Raw genomic sequence first — 16,215 nt, 5'->3', positions numbered from 1 at the left:
CCCGGTGATAACACAATAGCACAGCAGGGGAGATCGCTGTACTAACATTCATTTGTTAGTACAGCGTCTCTGACCGGAACTGTCAGTTTTTTTCCATTCAACCTGCTGGGTTGAACAAAAAAAAAACTAGTGGTGTGTATCAGGCTTAAGTTTCACCCTGTACAGCGATTTTTCAGCTCTCAGGACAACAATTTATGTGACAACAAATTACAGTGATCGTTCCTGGTGTATGCACACACACACACGCACAAACAATAGCTACCACCACACATTTTAACTGAAAAAAAAATGCATATTCAGCCATTGTGCACCACACTAATATACAGCCTTATAAAAGTGGAAACTCTATAACACTCTCTCTTTTTTTCTTTAACAATTTATCGGCCACAGGTTTCTGGGAAAACACCATCATGACTGGTATTATCAGAAACGGACATTGAGTGTTTTTTTGTTGGCTGGAAAAGGTCTTCAACGGTGCTTTCACTTCCTAAAAGCCTTCCTGCAAAACTGAAATATAGATGGAACATAGAGAATTTCAGTATCCCCCGCTGATGACATCATGGGATTATGCAAACTAGTGCAAGTGTATATAAACAGACCAATGCTGCTGTACTTCACACAGCTATCTGCTCTAGATCTTGGTCAGAGAGAATCCAACATCATCAATATGGACAAGAAGTGTGCTGTCATCATTTGCGTTCTCCTGCTCTCTACTCCTCTTATACAAGGTACAGTCAATTACATATTATAGTATTTAGAATCTATGTATAAGCACAGACTGTTTATCCTACTGTTTTTGCCAATGTCTGTATAATCACTAATTGATCTATTTTTTATTTTGTATTCAGGATTTGCCGTTCCTTGTGGGAAGCGCTGCCTGTGTGACACACTATCCAATCAGGTGCATGTCAAGGCCCTGGCTCAACTGGACATTTATCCAAGCAGCTCTCTGTGTGAAAACACTGAATATATGTAAGTAGAATGTACATTATGGAATACAAAAAATGGTGGGCAGATGTTGCAAACATCTGTCTTCCCTTAAATCGGTTCGAACCCATGTTCATCTTGGTTAATATGTTAAAGCAGCATGCTTGCAATTAACACTTTTTTCATTCTACATTAAAAGTATTAGAAAAATCTTTGTGCAAAGCCTTTTATGGCCATCACATGTAATATTCAAATTAGAGTGACTTGGCCCCTGTATACCCCATAGAATGATTGGTAGCCAAGAGTGGCTGCCCACCTAATATTCATTGAAGTATGTAATAAGCAGCCATTACCGAGACGGAGGTGAGCAGGGTGGTATCTGGCTAGCCTGCAGGCAAGAGCCCGGGCCCGGACGGCTTCACAAACCACTATTATAAGTCCCTGCTCCCCATTCTTGGCACCCATATGTGTACCTACTTTAACGCGGTGTCGGATGAACGGCCCCTCCCACCTGAGGCGCTGTTGGCCCACATTGTAGTACTCCCGAAACCGGGTAAGGACCCCCACCACTGTGCCAGCTATAGGCCCATCTCTCTCCTCAACGCTGATACCAAGATTTTGGCCAAAATTATGGCGCTTCGCCTCCAAGACCATATCGCGTCCTTGATCCACCCTGACCAGGCGGGATTCATGCCCCTCTGAGAGGCCCGGGACAATACTGTCCGGGCTCTCCATGTGCTCCACTGGGCTCAGCATGGACCAGACAGACTTCCCTGTCTGGCTCTATCCCTGGATGCGGAGAAGGCCTTCGACAGGGTGGCCTGGCCATACCTGTCGGGGGTTCTTCGATCTCTGGGGCTCGGGTCCCGTATGTTGGGGTGGATCTTGGCCCTATATCACGGCCCAAGTGCCAGGGTCAGGGTGAACGGGTTGCTGTCGGATCCCTTTCCCATTTATAATGGCACCCGACAGGGTTGTCCCCTGTCACCCCTTCTTTTCGCCCTGGCCTTGGAACCCTTTTTGAGGAGAGTGAGGGCACTGTCTGACATTGCTGGTGTTACGGTGGGTGGTACGGAACATAAGGTGTCGGCATATGCCGATGACCTGCTGTTCTATCTTACCCGACCACAGCTCTCCCTCCCTGTACTGGTACGAGAGCTGGATCTGTTCGGGCGACTTTCCAATTTCAAGGTCAATTATGATAAATCTGAATTGCTACCTATTCATGTACCCCCCGACCTGGCTTCGACTCTACGGCGATCCTTTGGCTTTAGATGGCGGGAGGACTACCTCTCATACCTCGGCGTGAACATCTCCCCTGACTTGAAAACTCTATATGACAAGAACTTCGGCGACCTGCTGGCGCGTATCCATCTTGACCTGGAATCGTGGGCATCCCACTCGGTAACTTGGTTTGGCCGCATTAACGTGCTTAAAATGACCATCCTTCCCCGGCTGATTTATTTGTTCAACACGGTCCCCATGCATTTACCGGTATCCTTTTTTAAACGTCTGCGGCGGGCTTTTCTAAAATTCGTCTGGAGGGAGGGGAGCCCCCGCCTGGCCTATGCTGTCCTCAGGCGGACGAAAGCCGACGGTGGCGTCGGGCTTCCGGATGTTACATTGTACTATAAAGCTATGGCATTAGTTCGTATGCTGAATTGGGCGCACGACGGTCAGTCTAAACTTTGGGTCCCCTTGGAGAAAACGCTGGCGGGCCGGAATCTTGCGGGTGCCCCGTGGATTCCTTCGGGCGATCGTGGACTGTCGGCCTGGACGTCACCCCTGACTGTGGCCACACTCCGCATCTGGGATGGCCTTAATGCGTCTGACGCCATGTCTTCCGGCGTGTCCCCTTTGGCTCCCCTGGGGGGATTTCCCTGGTTCCCCCCGGGGGAGGATGTACGCTTTTTTCGCTCTTGGAACGCTGATGGCAAACTGTACTGCGGGAAATTTGCCCCGGCAGGCACTTTGCTGCCCCTTGCGACTTTGCGCGATCGCTTCGGTGACTTTCCGATGTCTGACTAGCGCTATAGGCAACTGACTGACTTTTTCGTCACACTCCCAACTGCTCCACGCCCGATAACTGGCCTCTCGGACTTCGAGAAGTGGTTTGTCGACCCTCCGGAGTCCCGCCACCTACTGTCGCACATGTACAAATTGTTATTGAGCGGGGTCTCCTCCTCGCCTCCCTATTTCATGAAGGAATGGGAGAGAGAGCTGGGGGTGGAATTTTCCCCTCCACAACTCTCTCGCATTCTGCGTTTGACCCATGTCTCCTCTATTAGCACCAGGATACAGGAGTCGGCCTATAAATTTGTGGCCCGATGGTACAGGACCCCTGCCAAGTTGGCTCGGATATTTCCGGGCTCGGACCCCCATTGTTGGAGGGGCTGCGGTCAGGTGGGCACTTTCCTCCACATTTGGTGGGAGTGTCCCCTACTGCAGCCCTTCTGGGACGCTGTACATCTTTGGGTATCCAAGCTGTCGCTCACCCCTCCTTCCCGTGCTCCCCTTCAATACCTGTTCCATGATACACACTCCTCGATCAAACGCTACAAACGTAGTATAGTTCCTTTCCTGCTGAACGCCGCCAAGTGCCTCATACCGAGGCATTGGCGGAGTTCCGCCTGCCCCACGCTCTCTGAATGGAAAAAGGAGGTCAACCTAGTGATGGAAGCCGAAAGACGTGTTCTCACGTCACAGGGTAGGGAGGAACGCTTTAAGGACACTTGGACGGGGTGGATGTATTACTCTGATGAGATCTCGGATGAACACACTCCTAATATTAGCGGCTGAACTCTAGGACTCCTACCTGGTCTTCGCCAGCCTGGGGCCCGCGCCCCCTGCCCGGACCTCCCTTTCTCTACCTGTTTTATCCTTCATGTTTGTCTTTTCCCCTATACTATCTCTCCCCCCCCCCCTCTTTTTTTCCCTTTTTTTTTCTTGTCTCTCTGAGGCCAGTAGTCGATTCTGCGGCTGTATAAACTGTAACATGGACGTTAATGTGTACAGATGCTGGAACTGTGTGTGGTGTCTGTCGGGCCCTCCGGCCCCCTCTGCGGGGATCCCTTTTTTTTGGGCGGCACTGACAGACACAGCGCATCCTGGGGGTCCATAATTGTATTTGCTGTTTGGCCGATATTGGCACACGCTTTCACAATGACTGATTAATTGACCCCTATGGATTTGTTTTTGCTTCACTAATGATGTCCGGACTGAACATAATGCCGATTGTGCCTTTTCTGTATTTTTTTTTTTTTCCTACATGCATTTATGCACTTCTTTGCTATTTTATATTTCTGTATGTTGTTTTGAATTTGTTAAATAAAGATTATTTAAAAAAAAAAAAAAAAAGAATAAGCAGCCATTTCAGTTTGTACATAAGAATACCATTTTTAAAAATCTAAAATGAATGAGACAAACCTAAATTCTTGTTTGAATTTTTATTTTTCACAATTTTGGATATTTTAATAAAAAAAAACAGGAACATCCATGAAAATTTTCATTATTGTAATTTCGTGCCATTTTTAATAGTCCTATGTAATCATGTTGCATGTTATAAATTTATGCGAAGGACATAAATGGATTTGAAGGAAAATAAAATTAGGATATTTTTAACTATTTACTAAGCATACACCTTGCACTTCCACAATGTTTAACTTTTAAAGAATGGTGGCCTGCTGATAAAATAGACAAGATAGTGCAAAGGCAGGATATAGAAAATCTCAAAAGACATGATATGAAATAGTTTATTTGTTTCATTCATTAAAGTAGAAGTCCACCCTAACACTAAAATCCCTGCATCTACAGACATCCACGATCTAACACTAACCTATCTAGCCCTGTAAAGAAGAAATCAGTTATACATACCTTTTTTGAAGCCGATCCGACTCAATCCCACGCTGAGCTGTCAGCCGCGGCTTCGCTGTGGAGGCGGGTGCAGAGGACACATCCAATGGAAGCCCCATAGTAAGTCTATGGGTGACGTCACTCCCCATTCATTTTACAGCCGTTGTCAGCCGTGTCCTCTGCAGAGCTTCCGCAGCTGGAGACCAGATCCGATCTGTTTTAAAAAAGGCATGTATACTGATTTCTTCTTTACAGAGCTAAATAGGTTAGTGTTAGGTCGTGGATGTCTATAGATGTAGGGATTTTAGTTTTAGGGTGGACTTACACTTTAAGAAGTATAGCCAAAGCTTTTTTGGCTTTTCTTCTCCTCTGGATCACAGGAGTGCAGATTGTTCTGCACACTTGAGACCCGTTTTCAGGCGACAGCAGCTAAAGCCCACTGTCGGCTGACAGCACAGAGTTGGTCAAGTCCCATATGGTTGGGTTCAACCCAGATGCCTGGACTGGCAGCTGGCTCAGCCTCTCAGCATGCCACTGAAAGACTAAGCCAGCAGCTCCCGCCCCTCTTCATAGCTCAGCGCTCCAGTGAGCATGAGGGAGAAAAGCAGAGAAGCATTGACTTACAGTCCCCAGCTCTCTACTCAGTGAAGGCTGAGAACTGAGCGATCATTATTCTTTGATCCCTCAGTTCTTAGTCTTAAAAGTGGCAGGGGACAGATGCTGCATTTACCTAGGTGAGTATAATTTTTTTTTTCCTTGAACCCATACTTCTCTTTTAATTAGTGTTCAAATATACTAATGGCTTTCTAAATTTTGTTCTTTCTCAGTGTCACATTAAAAAGCACCGGTGCTACAAAATGTGTCAGTCCTGACCTAAAAGAAATAAAAGTTCTGCTCAGTGGAAGAAATCGGTAGGTATTATTTCTTAGAAAATCTCCAGATATTGGGTTATTTCAAAGTTTGATGTGCATACAGCCCAAAACTGTGTGTAGAAGTTTGTTTACAGTACTATAAAAAGTGGGTAGGAGTGATTTTTTTTTTTTTCAATGTGTTGAAATTAGATAGATTAGAAGGACTGAAGGTACAGCTATATGTTTCTAAAATCATTCCACATCTCACCTGTACATTACATGGCATTTTACCACAATTCACACTACCTTAGGCTTCAGACCCCTTTCACATTTGTATGACCTGAAAGTTGCACGACATTGATGTGACTTTGATGCAACTTTGCCACGACTTCGAAGGGACTTGAAGCAATGCCTGTGTAATCAGTGTAATGGTACTCATTGTAAATCATGGGGTATGACTTGTCATCAGGGCCTGTGCTCCCAGTAGGCGAACTAGGCTGCCGCCTAGGGCGCACTGCTGCTTAGGGGGTGCAGCTACAGCAGCTGGTTTCCCTACTAGCCTGGCTGCCACCCTAGGGTGACCAGTCGTCCACGGTGCACTGTGAACTGGAACAGGGGGGCGCCATAGATCCCACTTGGGCTGCCTCCGTTAGATGGGGGCACTGGACCCTCTGCATTGGATGGGGGGCACTGGTCACTCTGCATTGGATGGGGGCACTGGTCACTCTGCATTGGATGGGGGCACTGGTCACTCTGCATTAATGGGGGCACTGCGAGTGATGCAAGTATAGGGGGGAGTATGGGAAATGCATAGAGTGTGCTGCGAGAATAGGGAAATTTTGAAGTTTTTTTTTATTTATTTGGGGGGGCGCAAGTAACTGGTCTTGCCTAGGGCGCAAAATAGTCTAGCACCGGCCCTGCTTGTCATGCAACTTTGCAGTCCTAAGTCACAGGACAAGTCACACAAGTGTGATAGGGGCCTTACTCACACCAGCACTCCAGTGTTTAGATTATCTAAACTCAGGATAAAGATTCTGAGAAGTATAAACAAACCATATATACTTGCTCCCCAGATCAGTTTTTCCTGCATTTAGATGTATCTGCCTTTACACAGGCTCAACCATGATTAGGTGTGTTTATACAGGCTTACACACATTTACATGCTTTTACAAGCTTTCAGCAATTTCTAGACTTTAAAATTGGACACAGCTAAACTGACGCACTCAAAAGCAGGCAAATGCACAGTGTGAATGATATCATTTAAACTTATTACATGCATTATAATGCATTTAGAAATGTCCTATAAATGTATAAAAATTGCTTGCATGTCAATGGCAGTGTGAATAAAACAATAATGTCCTCTTGGGGCGAATGCAGCCCACTAAATAAATACCGCTTGCAGAGATAAATATTGATTTATCATATACAGTATGTTAGTGTTTATCTTATTTTTATTTAAGTTGTATTTAATATATAATGCTAAATGTACAACGTGCTATATCGTATTGGCATGTATGTCTTATGAAATATATTTTTATTCCTGCAGATTTCTGAAACACATCCCAGTGATCAGACATCCCTGAGGGACTATACAAACTGAGGAATATGACAGAGAGCCTTTCAATAGATTCATTCTACCTTTCCCACTCACTTGTGATTACGGATAACTTGAATGACCTATGCCATGCATATTTTTATATTTGTAAATTCATTTATTTAAACAATGTTACTGTAAATACATACCTCCCGAGATACTTTTCTACTTTAAAGATGTGAGATTTATATTTTTATAAATAAATGTTTTAGAAATGTTTAAAGTGTGCTTACTCTGTTTTGATGGCAGTAAAAAAAAAAAAAAAAAAAAAAAAGATATTAAACAATAATGCAGTATAGGTGAGGTCAATACTCTTCTGATTACTACTGGTATTAAACTAGTCAAACCCATACTGTTCGGTGGACGCACCAAGTGAATAGGAATCACCTTCTTGGTTTTTCAGATACAGATGCAACAACCAGTCTGATCTATACACACAACATCAAAGTTTGTCAGTGACGATTGCTTTTTCCAATAGTATAGCAAGTCATGCCACAATTTGTTTTTTGGTTTATAAAGTTTTACTCCCCTGAGAGTACATGGGATTGCAGACAGCAGGTAAAATAAAAACATTGGCAGTGGCCTTTTATTATTGGTTGAAATAAAATTAAACTTTAGTATGAAAATCAGCTTACAACATTTCTTTATTTAAATAAAAAAAAAAAAACAACGTAAGCTAGTTCAAACACTACAACTCGAGTCATATTTAATATCAGATTTGAACCTTACCAACTGTCCTGAAAGGTGGGATGGCCTGTAGAGACCCGACGTAAGGTGCTTCTTAGTCCATCTGGTTCGTGCTCAAAAATCAAAATGCACTCGTGCTCCCCCCATTAGGTGTATTCTCATCTTATGCAGTGTGACCGCCCAACAAAGTTTGGTCATAAAGTGCTTTTTAGCCTCTCCAGGGCTACAACCAGTGCAATCCAGATCTCCATGATCCTCTTCCTTCAGGAACATTGCCTCAAAGTGTACTGGTCCTATCAGAGCGCATATAAGCAAGAAAAAACTCCAAGAGTGCTAATAAAATAAAACCATAGGCTTTTAATAAAACATTGAAGATAAGGTACTCACATTTCCCTGGTGCCTCCAGCGCAGCAGACTATACATGCTATATACTCTTATTTATTTTATTTGATTTATTTCAGGTACTTATATAGCACTGTCAATTTACGCAGCGCTTTACATATACATTGCACATTCACATCAGTCCCTGCCCTCAAGGAGCTTACAATCTAAAGTCCCTAACTCACATTCATACATAGTAGTGTCAATTTTATACAGGATCCAATTAACCTACCAGCATGTTTTTGGAGTGTGGGAGGAAACCGGAGTACCCGGAGGAAACCCATGCAGGCACAGGGAGAACATACAAACTCCAGTCAGGTAGTGTCGTGGTTGGGATTCGAACCAGCGACCCTCTTGCTGCTAGGTGAAAGTGCTAACCACAACACCACTGTGCCGCCCATATTGGGTATCTCCTTTTGGTTGCACATGCCACATACATTCCGCAAGCTGCTGACTCCACGCTAGGTACGGGTACCATCACCGTCCTTGACCCTCCCCTACGCATTAGGCCATAGGGTCACGTGGCTTCCTAAGGGGCATGTTTTGAGCCATACCTGGCATTTAAATTATTCCATGCACCTTTGCCTAGCTAATTGTACTTAGCTTACCTTACAAAAACCTTAATTATTTTGTGCTCCATGTCGATATTATTAAATCTAAGCCCTGACCTACCTCCACTATTGGCAGATACCATCTATCTATGTATCAGAAGCAACTTTTCCCAAATGCCTTTAATTTGTGACTGATGACAACTAACTTGCTTATTATGTACAACTTACATATAAGTGTGTAAATGTTGTGGGTTTTATAATTCCTACCTAGTGTCCAGATTAGGGGGGATTCTGGGGCTTCTCGTGATAATCAACCAGCACAATGTTTCCAAATATGAGCAATGGACAGCAATACCTTTACACATCTACCGACCTCCCATGTCCCATACTCCCTTGGTAACCCCCTTCTGTGATCTGTGACAAAGTACGACATTAAAATAATATTGAACAAAAAAGGTTAATTTCCAAATGTATAAAAAAAAAGCCACTTAGGCCGAGATAATTTGGTTATGTAAATAACAATCAACTATTGGCAAAACCACAAAATGAATCATTCAGCCAAATTTTAAAGAAAGGAGTGAGCTCTCCAGCAGCAACTAGTGAACCCATAAAAAAACAAAAGAGATAGTGGTAAAAGAGTGGCACAGAGCTCATCCGTAGTGTAATATGCATAAAAAGTACTGACTGATAAATGCGTAAAAGGCCAGAAGTTACCACCCAACGCATTTTTTTCATAGGAAATTCCATCATCAGGAGCTAGAAACACATTGGGTGGTAGCTTCTGAAGTCACCTTTGGCACCAAGAATAAATGGCAGCAATCTTGAATGTGGGAAAGCAATAGTTTTCTAAGGCAAACACTGCTTGGTATTATGTAAGTGCATTTCTTTTGTATTCCAAATAAAAAACATTACTTATTACTATGTAGAAATCCCTTACTTATTCCCTACCGTCTGAATATGGAGCACCTTTCATAGTTTAAAGAGGAGCTCCAGGCTCCCCCCACCCAAAAAAAAATTAAAAGACAGCAGCTACAAATACTGTAGCTGCTGACTTTTAATAAAAGAACACTTACCTGTCCAGGGATCCAGCGATGTCCTCACAGGAATTGATTCTTCAATTGGCTTCGGGTGCAGGTGCTGGCATAGCAAGTAAGGGAAACAGGAAGTGAAGCCCTGCAGCTTTTGAGCCCGTTTCCTACTGTGCATGTGCGAGCTGCTTTGCTCCTTTAAATGGTCCTTTAGTCTTCTGGGACGTGTGATGTATCCCAGAAGACTGGGGCCCAAACTGATCTGAGCCAGAAGTTGGAGCGGGTACCTGTCAAAACCAGGGGCGCCCCCCCCGTGCCAAATGTGACAGTGGAGGGGGTCAGGGTCCAAAAAAAGTGGAAATTACCCTTTCGGGTGAAGCTCTGCTTTAAGCGGGATAACTAATGATACCGGGTGGACAGCAGGAAGAACTCTGGAGTACACAAAGGCTACAATACCCACAATACAAATACACATGCTGTTTTTTTTTACTTTTTTCTTGCTTACACATGAAGTCAAACCCCTCTGGTGTGTTTGGTGTGACATCTATGTGAACAGGGTCTTCTTTAGAGAACACACTGCAAAGCACTGTATCTGAGAAGTGGGACAGTCACTTTAATAGACATTGTTGTGCATATTTTATTTACTGGTTTATATTAAATGTCACTTGCGTTTGGATATTTATCAGTGAAGTGACCTATGGTATTGCACATGATGTTAAAATTCACATCTATGGTTTTTGTTTATATATTTTAGGTAGTACTGTTACCCATAGGGTAGTCAGGGGTTCATTTTGAGTATCACAGGTGTAATTCACACAGCATAAAAGCAGCAAATTGTTTCAGTTATCTGGATAAGCTTTTTTTTGCGCAGGTAAACTGTATCTATAGCGAGGGTACTTCTTTTAGATAAAAGCCTTGCAGTGGTTGCCCTCCCTCAAGCAGATTCCCTCCTCTAAGGTGCTCTTGGCCATGGTTGCGTTTCTGCCTTCTCCCTGTACAATACAAGGTTACTAGCTCTACATTATACGTGACAACGCTTCATACACATATGTCCTTTTATTAGCATTTGAAAAGGACAGGACCAGTCTCTAGGATAGAGGTGACACCTAGATGCCAATAAAAGTCTCCCATACAAGTAAACAAAAATTGTCACCTTCCTGGAGCCTCAAAGACAAAAATTGTCACCTTCCTGAAGTCTCAAAGAAAACTGCTAGTCATCTTGGCTACGAGGATCCGCAGGGGGCAATGAGAGGCTCCAAACAGTCTGCAAGCTTTGATTGGTATCATCAGATCTAAGGAATGTATTTTATCTCTCATAATAGGTAAAATATTAGTGACAGAGAGATGAAAATAATTCCTTCTGATGGTTCACGTGTTGGGCTACAAGTACATGTAAATCTGTAATTGTAGTACGTGTAGAATCCTAGAGAAACGCACAAAAACGTTATATGGTGCCTGATTAAGGCATGCAGGCTGTGGTTGGTACTGTCGCGATCAGACCGATGCGCTGGTGTCAGAATTCCTATCCCTGATTCAGCGGTCAGTGCCGTTCTGGGCCAATTCACCTCTGGTCAGTTCAGAACACTAAACCTCCTGTGGGCTGAGATGGGGGCACCACCCTGGGGTTGATTGACCAAGGGCTAAAGTCCAGCCCACATTCATATTCCAATAAATTGGGGAACCTGAGATATCGACATTGTTCTTCCATGAAGCCAGTTCTAAACTGGGGAGTCCCCACACGGTTTCTGGTATGCTTCTACCAAGGGATAAGCTTTGGTAAAGTTTATTTCTGTTTTTATTCCTTTTTATTTTCATAGCAAATTGCCAATTGTGTGTCTTTTTGTATTTTTTGTAACTTCCTTTTTCTTGTGTTTATTTCTCATGCACTGCCCACTTTTGGGATATTAAATTATAAAATTATTAAGTGACTTCTGTGTACTAAGCTAGGGCTCATATCTCTGGAGAAATTGTTGCATTTTAGTGCCTAATTGCTCGGTCCAAGCTACGTGCCAATCTGTATGCAATTGCACTGCGTGTTGGCAGATTGCATGCAGATTGTAAACTAGAAGGAGATCTGTGTGTGTGTGGTGGCCCAGCAGACCAGTCTGCGAACAAACTGTTGGGAGGTGGCAGGCTATCGTTTGTGGTGAGTGGGTGCATGGACAGTGGGAAGAGTGATTAACACCAGGGTTCTAGCTTGTAGGATAGCTGGAGGAATCCCAGTAGTGTGTGATAATTGCTAGACTGCTCCCCAACCCTTACAGTGCACCAGATTGTATGTAAGATTTGTATCTGCCTGTGTGCGGTCAGCCAGCTGGATTGGAGTGTAGTCTCCCTCTAGTGGTGACCAAAGGCAGTGCAGGTTGTGAAAGTGTCACATCCATTCTTATTACTCAGTAGGAGTTTCCCTTATTCCCTTATACTCCCCAGTCACGGAACCACATCCTGGTTAGCAAGTCTCCGTGGGCGTGGATAATCGTGACAGGGGGTATGGTAAGTAATTAATCTTTCTCATCTCCCTCTAGGCCCAATGAGTATTTAACCTGTGCAGTGGGGTGGGGCCCACTGCAAGTGTTTTTTTTCCTCCAGCCCAGATTTGAGGAACATACTGGGGGGGGGGGGGGGGATTTACTAAAACTGGTGCACACAGAATCTAGCTTCTAGGGTTTTAGACCCCAATTGACACCTCTGTGACTTGTAATGCGATTTCATAGTTACAAATCGCATGACAAGTGTAACGCTCCTGCGTTTCTTATATGGTGTGGATTTTCAGCTGCAGAAATAGTTCCACGTCAGTAGTCATGTAAGAGATATGCTGAGATACCATTCCCAACCTCAATGACTCATCATGTGTGGAAGGTCTTATTTCAGCCAGTAAATACACACAATTAGCAAGCTGGTTCCTAGAATGACTTTATGTATGTGGTAACACAATGATGAAGGTTGAGGGATAGGTTGAGTGGAGGTGGTAGGTGATAGACACTTGAAGGTGAGACAGTAGCAGATGGATGCAGGAAGGTTTAGCAATGTTGTATGGTAGCAGATGACAGAATAGCAGGTGGACATACAAAAGAGATCAACCCAGTGCAGAAAAGTAGCAGTAGTCTCAAGAGCTAACAATCTAGTTATGCAGATGTGATAAACAGTCTTTACTATGCAGAGCTAGATAGTGTAAGCTTAGTATAAGTTTATAGAGAATTCCCCTGCGGGGTACTTAGCACTATTAGCGATACAGCCGAAGGGTGGTTCAGGAGAGGCGGATGATCCAGTAGCGGGATACAGGGATCAGCGCGGCGAGGTTCCGTCAGCGAGGTAAGCTTGCAAGCATGGAAGCTTCAAGCAAGGTTAGTATCCAGATAAGGGTGTTTGAACGAACACATGTGAGTGAGAACCGGCGCTTTAAATAGCCATCTAGTCCGGCGCTGGGTGATGACAGCTCCAGTCTTAAAGGTGTATGCGCACCTTTCCAAAAGTAATTGGTGGGGCGCATACACTTGTGGAAAGTGTAATTTAGGGTACCAAAGGTACCGGAACATTACAATACCCCCCCTTAAGGCCTGCTCCTGAAGGCCTCTGGAGCTGGTTTGTCTGGGTATCTCACATGAAAATTGCGGATTAATCTAGGGGCATGTATGTCAGAGGTGTTTAGCCAGGTGTCGTCTTGGGGCCCATAGTTCTTCCATCTAACCAAGTACTGAAGTCTTCTTCTGTAGATACGAGAATCCAGAATCTCTTTTATCTCGTATTCTTCTCCACCTTCAACTTGTACAGGAGGGGGAGGTGGAATATTAGGCCTTATTCCTTGGTCAGGAACATCGGGTTTTAGTAGCGACACATGAAAAATGGGATGGATTTTTAGGTCCATTGGCAATGTAAGCTGCACTGCAGCTTTTCCAATAAGTTTCTTGATTGGGAAAGGTCCCAAGAACAGAGGTCCAAGCTTTTTGCTAGGGATCTTCAGTCTCAAGTTTTTTGTTGAGAGCCAAACGAGGTCCCCGAGAGTATACTGTGGAGAAGGTCTTCTACGAAGATCATAGTACTTCTTTTGTTGACTGTGAGCGTGTGCAATGGTAGTATTTAGTAAACCCAGAGAATCCTTTATTTGGGTAAGATAGTCTGAGGCTACTGGGTTATTTGAAGGAAGGATGCGTGGAGGGAGAATAGAGGGATGGAACCCATAGTTCAAGTAGAACGGACTCTGCTTGGTTGTACTGTGAGTTGCGTTGTTGTAGGCAAATTCTGCCAGGGGGAGAAGATCCAACCAATCATCCTGTTGGTAAGAAGTGTAACAACGTAAATACTGCTCGATGCATTGGTTGACTCTTTCAGTCTGTCCGTTGGTCTGCGGATGGTAAGGAGAAGTGAGCTTCCGCTCAATCCGTAGTATGTGACATAGTTCTTGCCAGAATTTAGAAATAAATTGGGATCCACGGTCAGACAGAAGAGTTTTTGGGATACCATGTAATCTGAAGACATGTTTCATCAGGAGTTCTGCCGTTTGTTTGGACGAAGGTAGTCTGCGAATAGCAATGAAATGTGCCATCTTTGTCAGATGGTCCACTGACACCAAGATGGTATTAAATCCTTTGGAAGGAGGCAATTCTACGATGAAGTCCAATGACAAAACCTCCCATGGAGTTTGGGGTATTGGTAGACTGCATAGTAGACCGGATGGTCTCGTAGTGTCAATTTTGGACCTGGCACAGACATTGCATGAAGAGACGAATTTTTGTATAGATGTTTTCATGTCAGGCCACCAGAATTGTCGAGAAATCAAATTGAAAGTCTTTGTCATACCCATATGTCCTGCCATAGGCACATCATGCGATAATTCCAAGATCTTGGTGCGTAGGGTAGGTGGTATGTAAAGTTTGTCGTTGTAGTAGAGGAAGCCTTCTGCATCAGTATTTAGTTGTGGTGGGGGTGAATCCAAACTTATACCATGCAGAACCTCTTCCTTTAAGGAACGGACAACTCCAATAATGCGTTTGTTAGTCGTGATAGTGCATCCGCCTTTTTGTTCTTATCTGCAGGTGTGTAGGTCACTAGGAAGTTAAACCTTAGAAAGAATAGTGACCATCGTACCTGTCGATGCGAGAGAGTTTTGCTAGTCTGAAGATATTGGAGGTTTTTATGGTCCGTGTATATAATTATTGGTAGTTGGGTGCCTTCGAGTAAATGTCGCCAATTCTCCAGAGCCAATTTTATAGCATGCAGTTCCTTTTCACCCACGGGGTAATTTATCTCGGGACTGCTCAGGGATTTAGAAAAAAAAGCGACTGGATGAAGTGGTGAAGTGTGGGTAGGTCGTTGGGAGAGTATTGCTGTAGTCGATGATAGGTCTGAGACTTGAATCTTTATTGCGAACAAAAAAGAGTCCTGCTGCTGTGGAAGAAGTGGAAGGTCTAATAAAACCTTTTTCCAAGTTCTCATCCAAATAGGTTTTGAGATGGGCAAGTTCATCCTGTGAAAGAGGATAAACATGACCGAACGGCAATTTGCTATTTGGGAGTAGATCAATGCTACAATCATGGTCTCGATGAGGAGGTAATGCTTGAGCATTTTTCTCAAGAAAAACCTCAGAAAGATCTTGATAACATAGTGGTGCAATCTCATCTGTCACCACAGACAGAATCTTCCCGGAAAACGGGAGGTTACACGTTTCCTCGCAATAACAAGAAGGGAAGGTCAAGGACCATTTCTTCCAATCTATGGTTGGTTGGTGTGTGTGCAACCAGGGAAGTCCCAACACAATGGGAAAGTGGGGTGATGGTATTAAATCGAAGGTAGAAGTCTCCCTATGAGACTCGTTAATAGTGACTAGAAGTGCTTGTGTCTGATCGGTGATCGGACCAGAGGATAACGGAACACCGGTAATAAGACTTACTGAGACAGGTTTGAGTTTAGAAATAATAGGAATTTTATTTAAAGCAGCAAAACATATATCCATATAATTTCCACAAGATCCTGTGTCAATCATGGCCTTAGTAGTAATCCTGTTCTGGTCCCACTGTAATGTCAAAAAAACAGAAATGTAGGGGTTAGTGAATGAAGTTGTCAATCCTCCTAGGGAGACATGTGAACACTCACCCTTCTTTTTGTTGACTAGGGGACAGACGTTTATCTTGTGATCCGGGGATGCACAGTACAAGCAGAGATTTTCATTTCGTCTTTTGGCTTTTTCCATAGTTGATAGCGGTGGGCGTATGGTTCCTACCTCCATAGGAACGGCCAGACTCCGAGAGGAAACGGATAATGGCATTCCCATCTTTTCAGCCTTTCTTTCTCGTAGTCTTCTATCTATGGTAATACTGAGTTGTATTAATGCATCCAGGGTTTTTGGC

The 16,215-nt window shown here is 43.9% G+C and overlaps 2 protein-coding genes across 3 annotated transcripts in view; one reads left to right on the top strand and one right to left on the bottom strand.

Moving 5' to 3' along the window:
* RUFY3 (RUN and FYVE domain containing 3) overlaps window positions 1–16,215 on the bottom strand; it is a 388,583-nt gene that overhangs the window by 350,394 nt on the left and 21,974 nt on the right. The window lies entirely within an intron of this gene.
* LOC309566429 (C-X-C motif chemokine 10-like) lies at window positions 667–7,360 on the top strand. The gene is made up of 4 exons (XM_082271571.1): window positions 667–728; window positions 849–972; window positions 5,607–5,690; window positions 7,177–7,360. Exons 1-4 carry the CDS (start codon window positions 668–670, stop codon window positions 7,211–7,213), a joined length of 306 nt encoding a protein of 101 aa, XP_082127697.1. The 5' UTR covers window position 667; the 3' UTR covers window positions 7,214–7,360.

This window comes from Pelophylax lessonae (assembly GCF_965119305.1).
Source record: "Pelophylax lessonae genome assembly, chromosome: 1".
In the NCBI taxonomy this organism is placed as follows: domain Eukaryota; kingdom Metazoa; phylum Chordata; class Amphibia; order Anura; family Ranidae; genus Pelophylax; species Pelophylax lessonae.
Note: the sequence above shows the minus strand (reverse complement) of the source record. Positions and strands in the feature narration are given on the sequence as shown.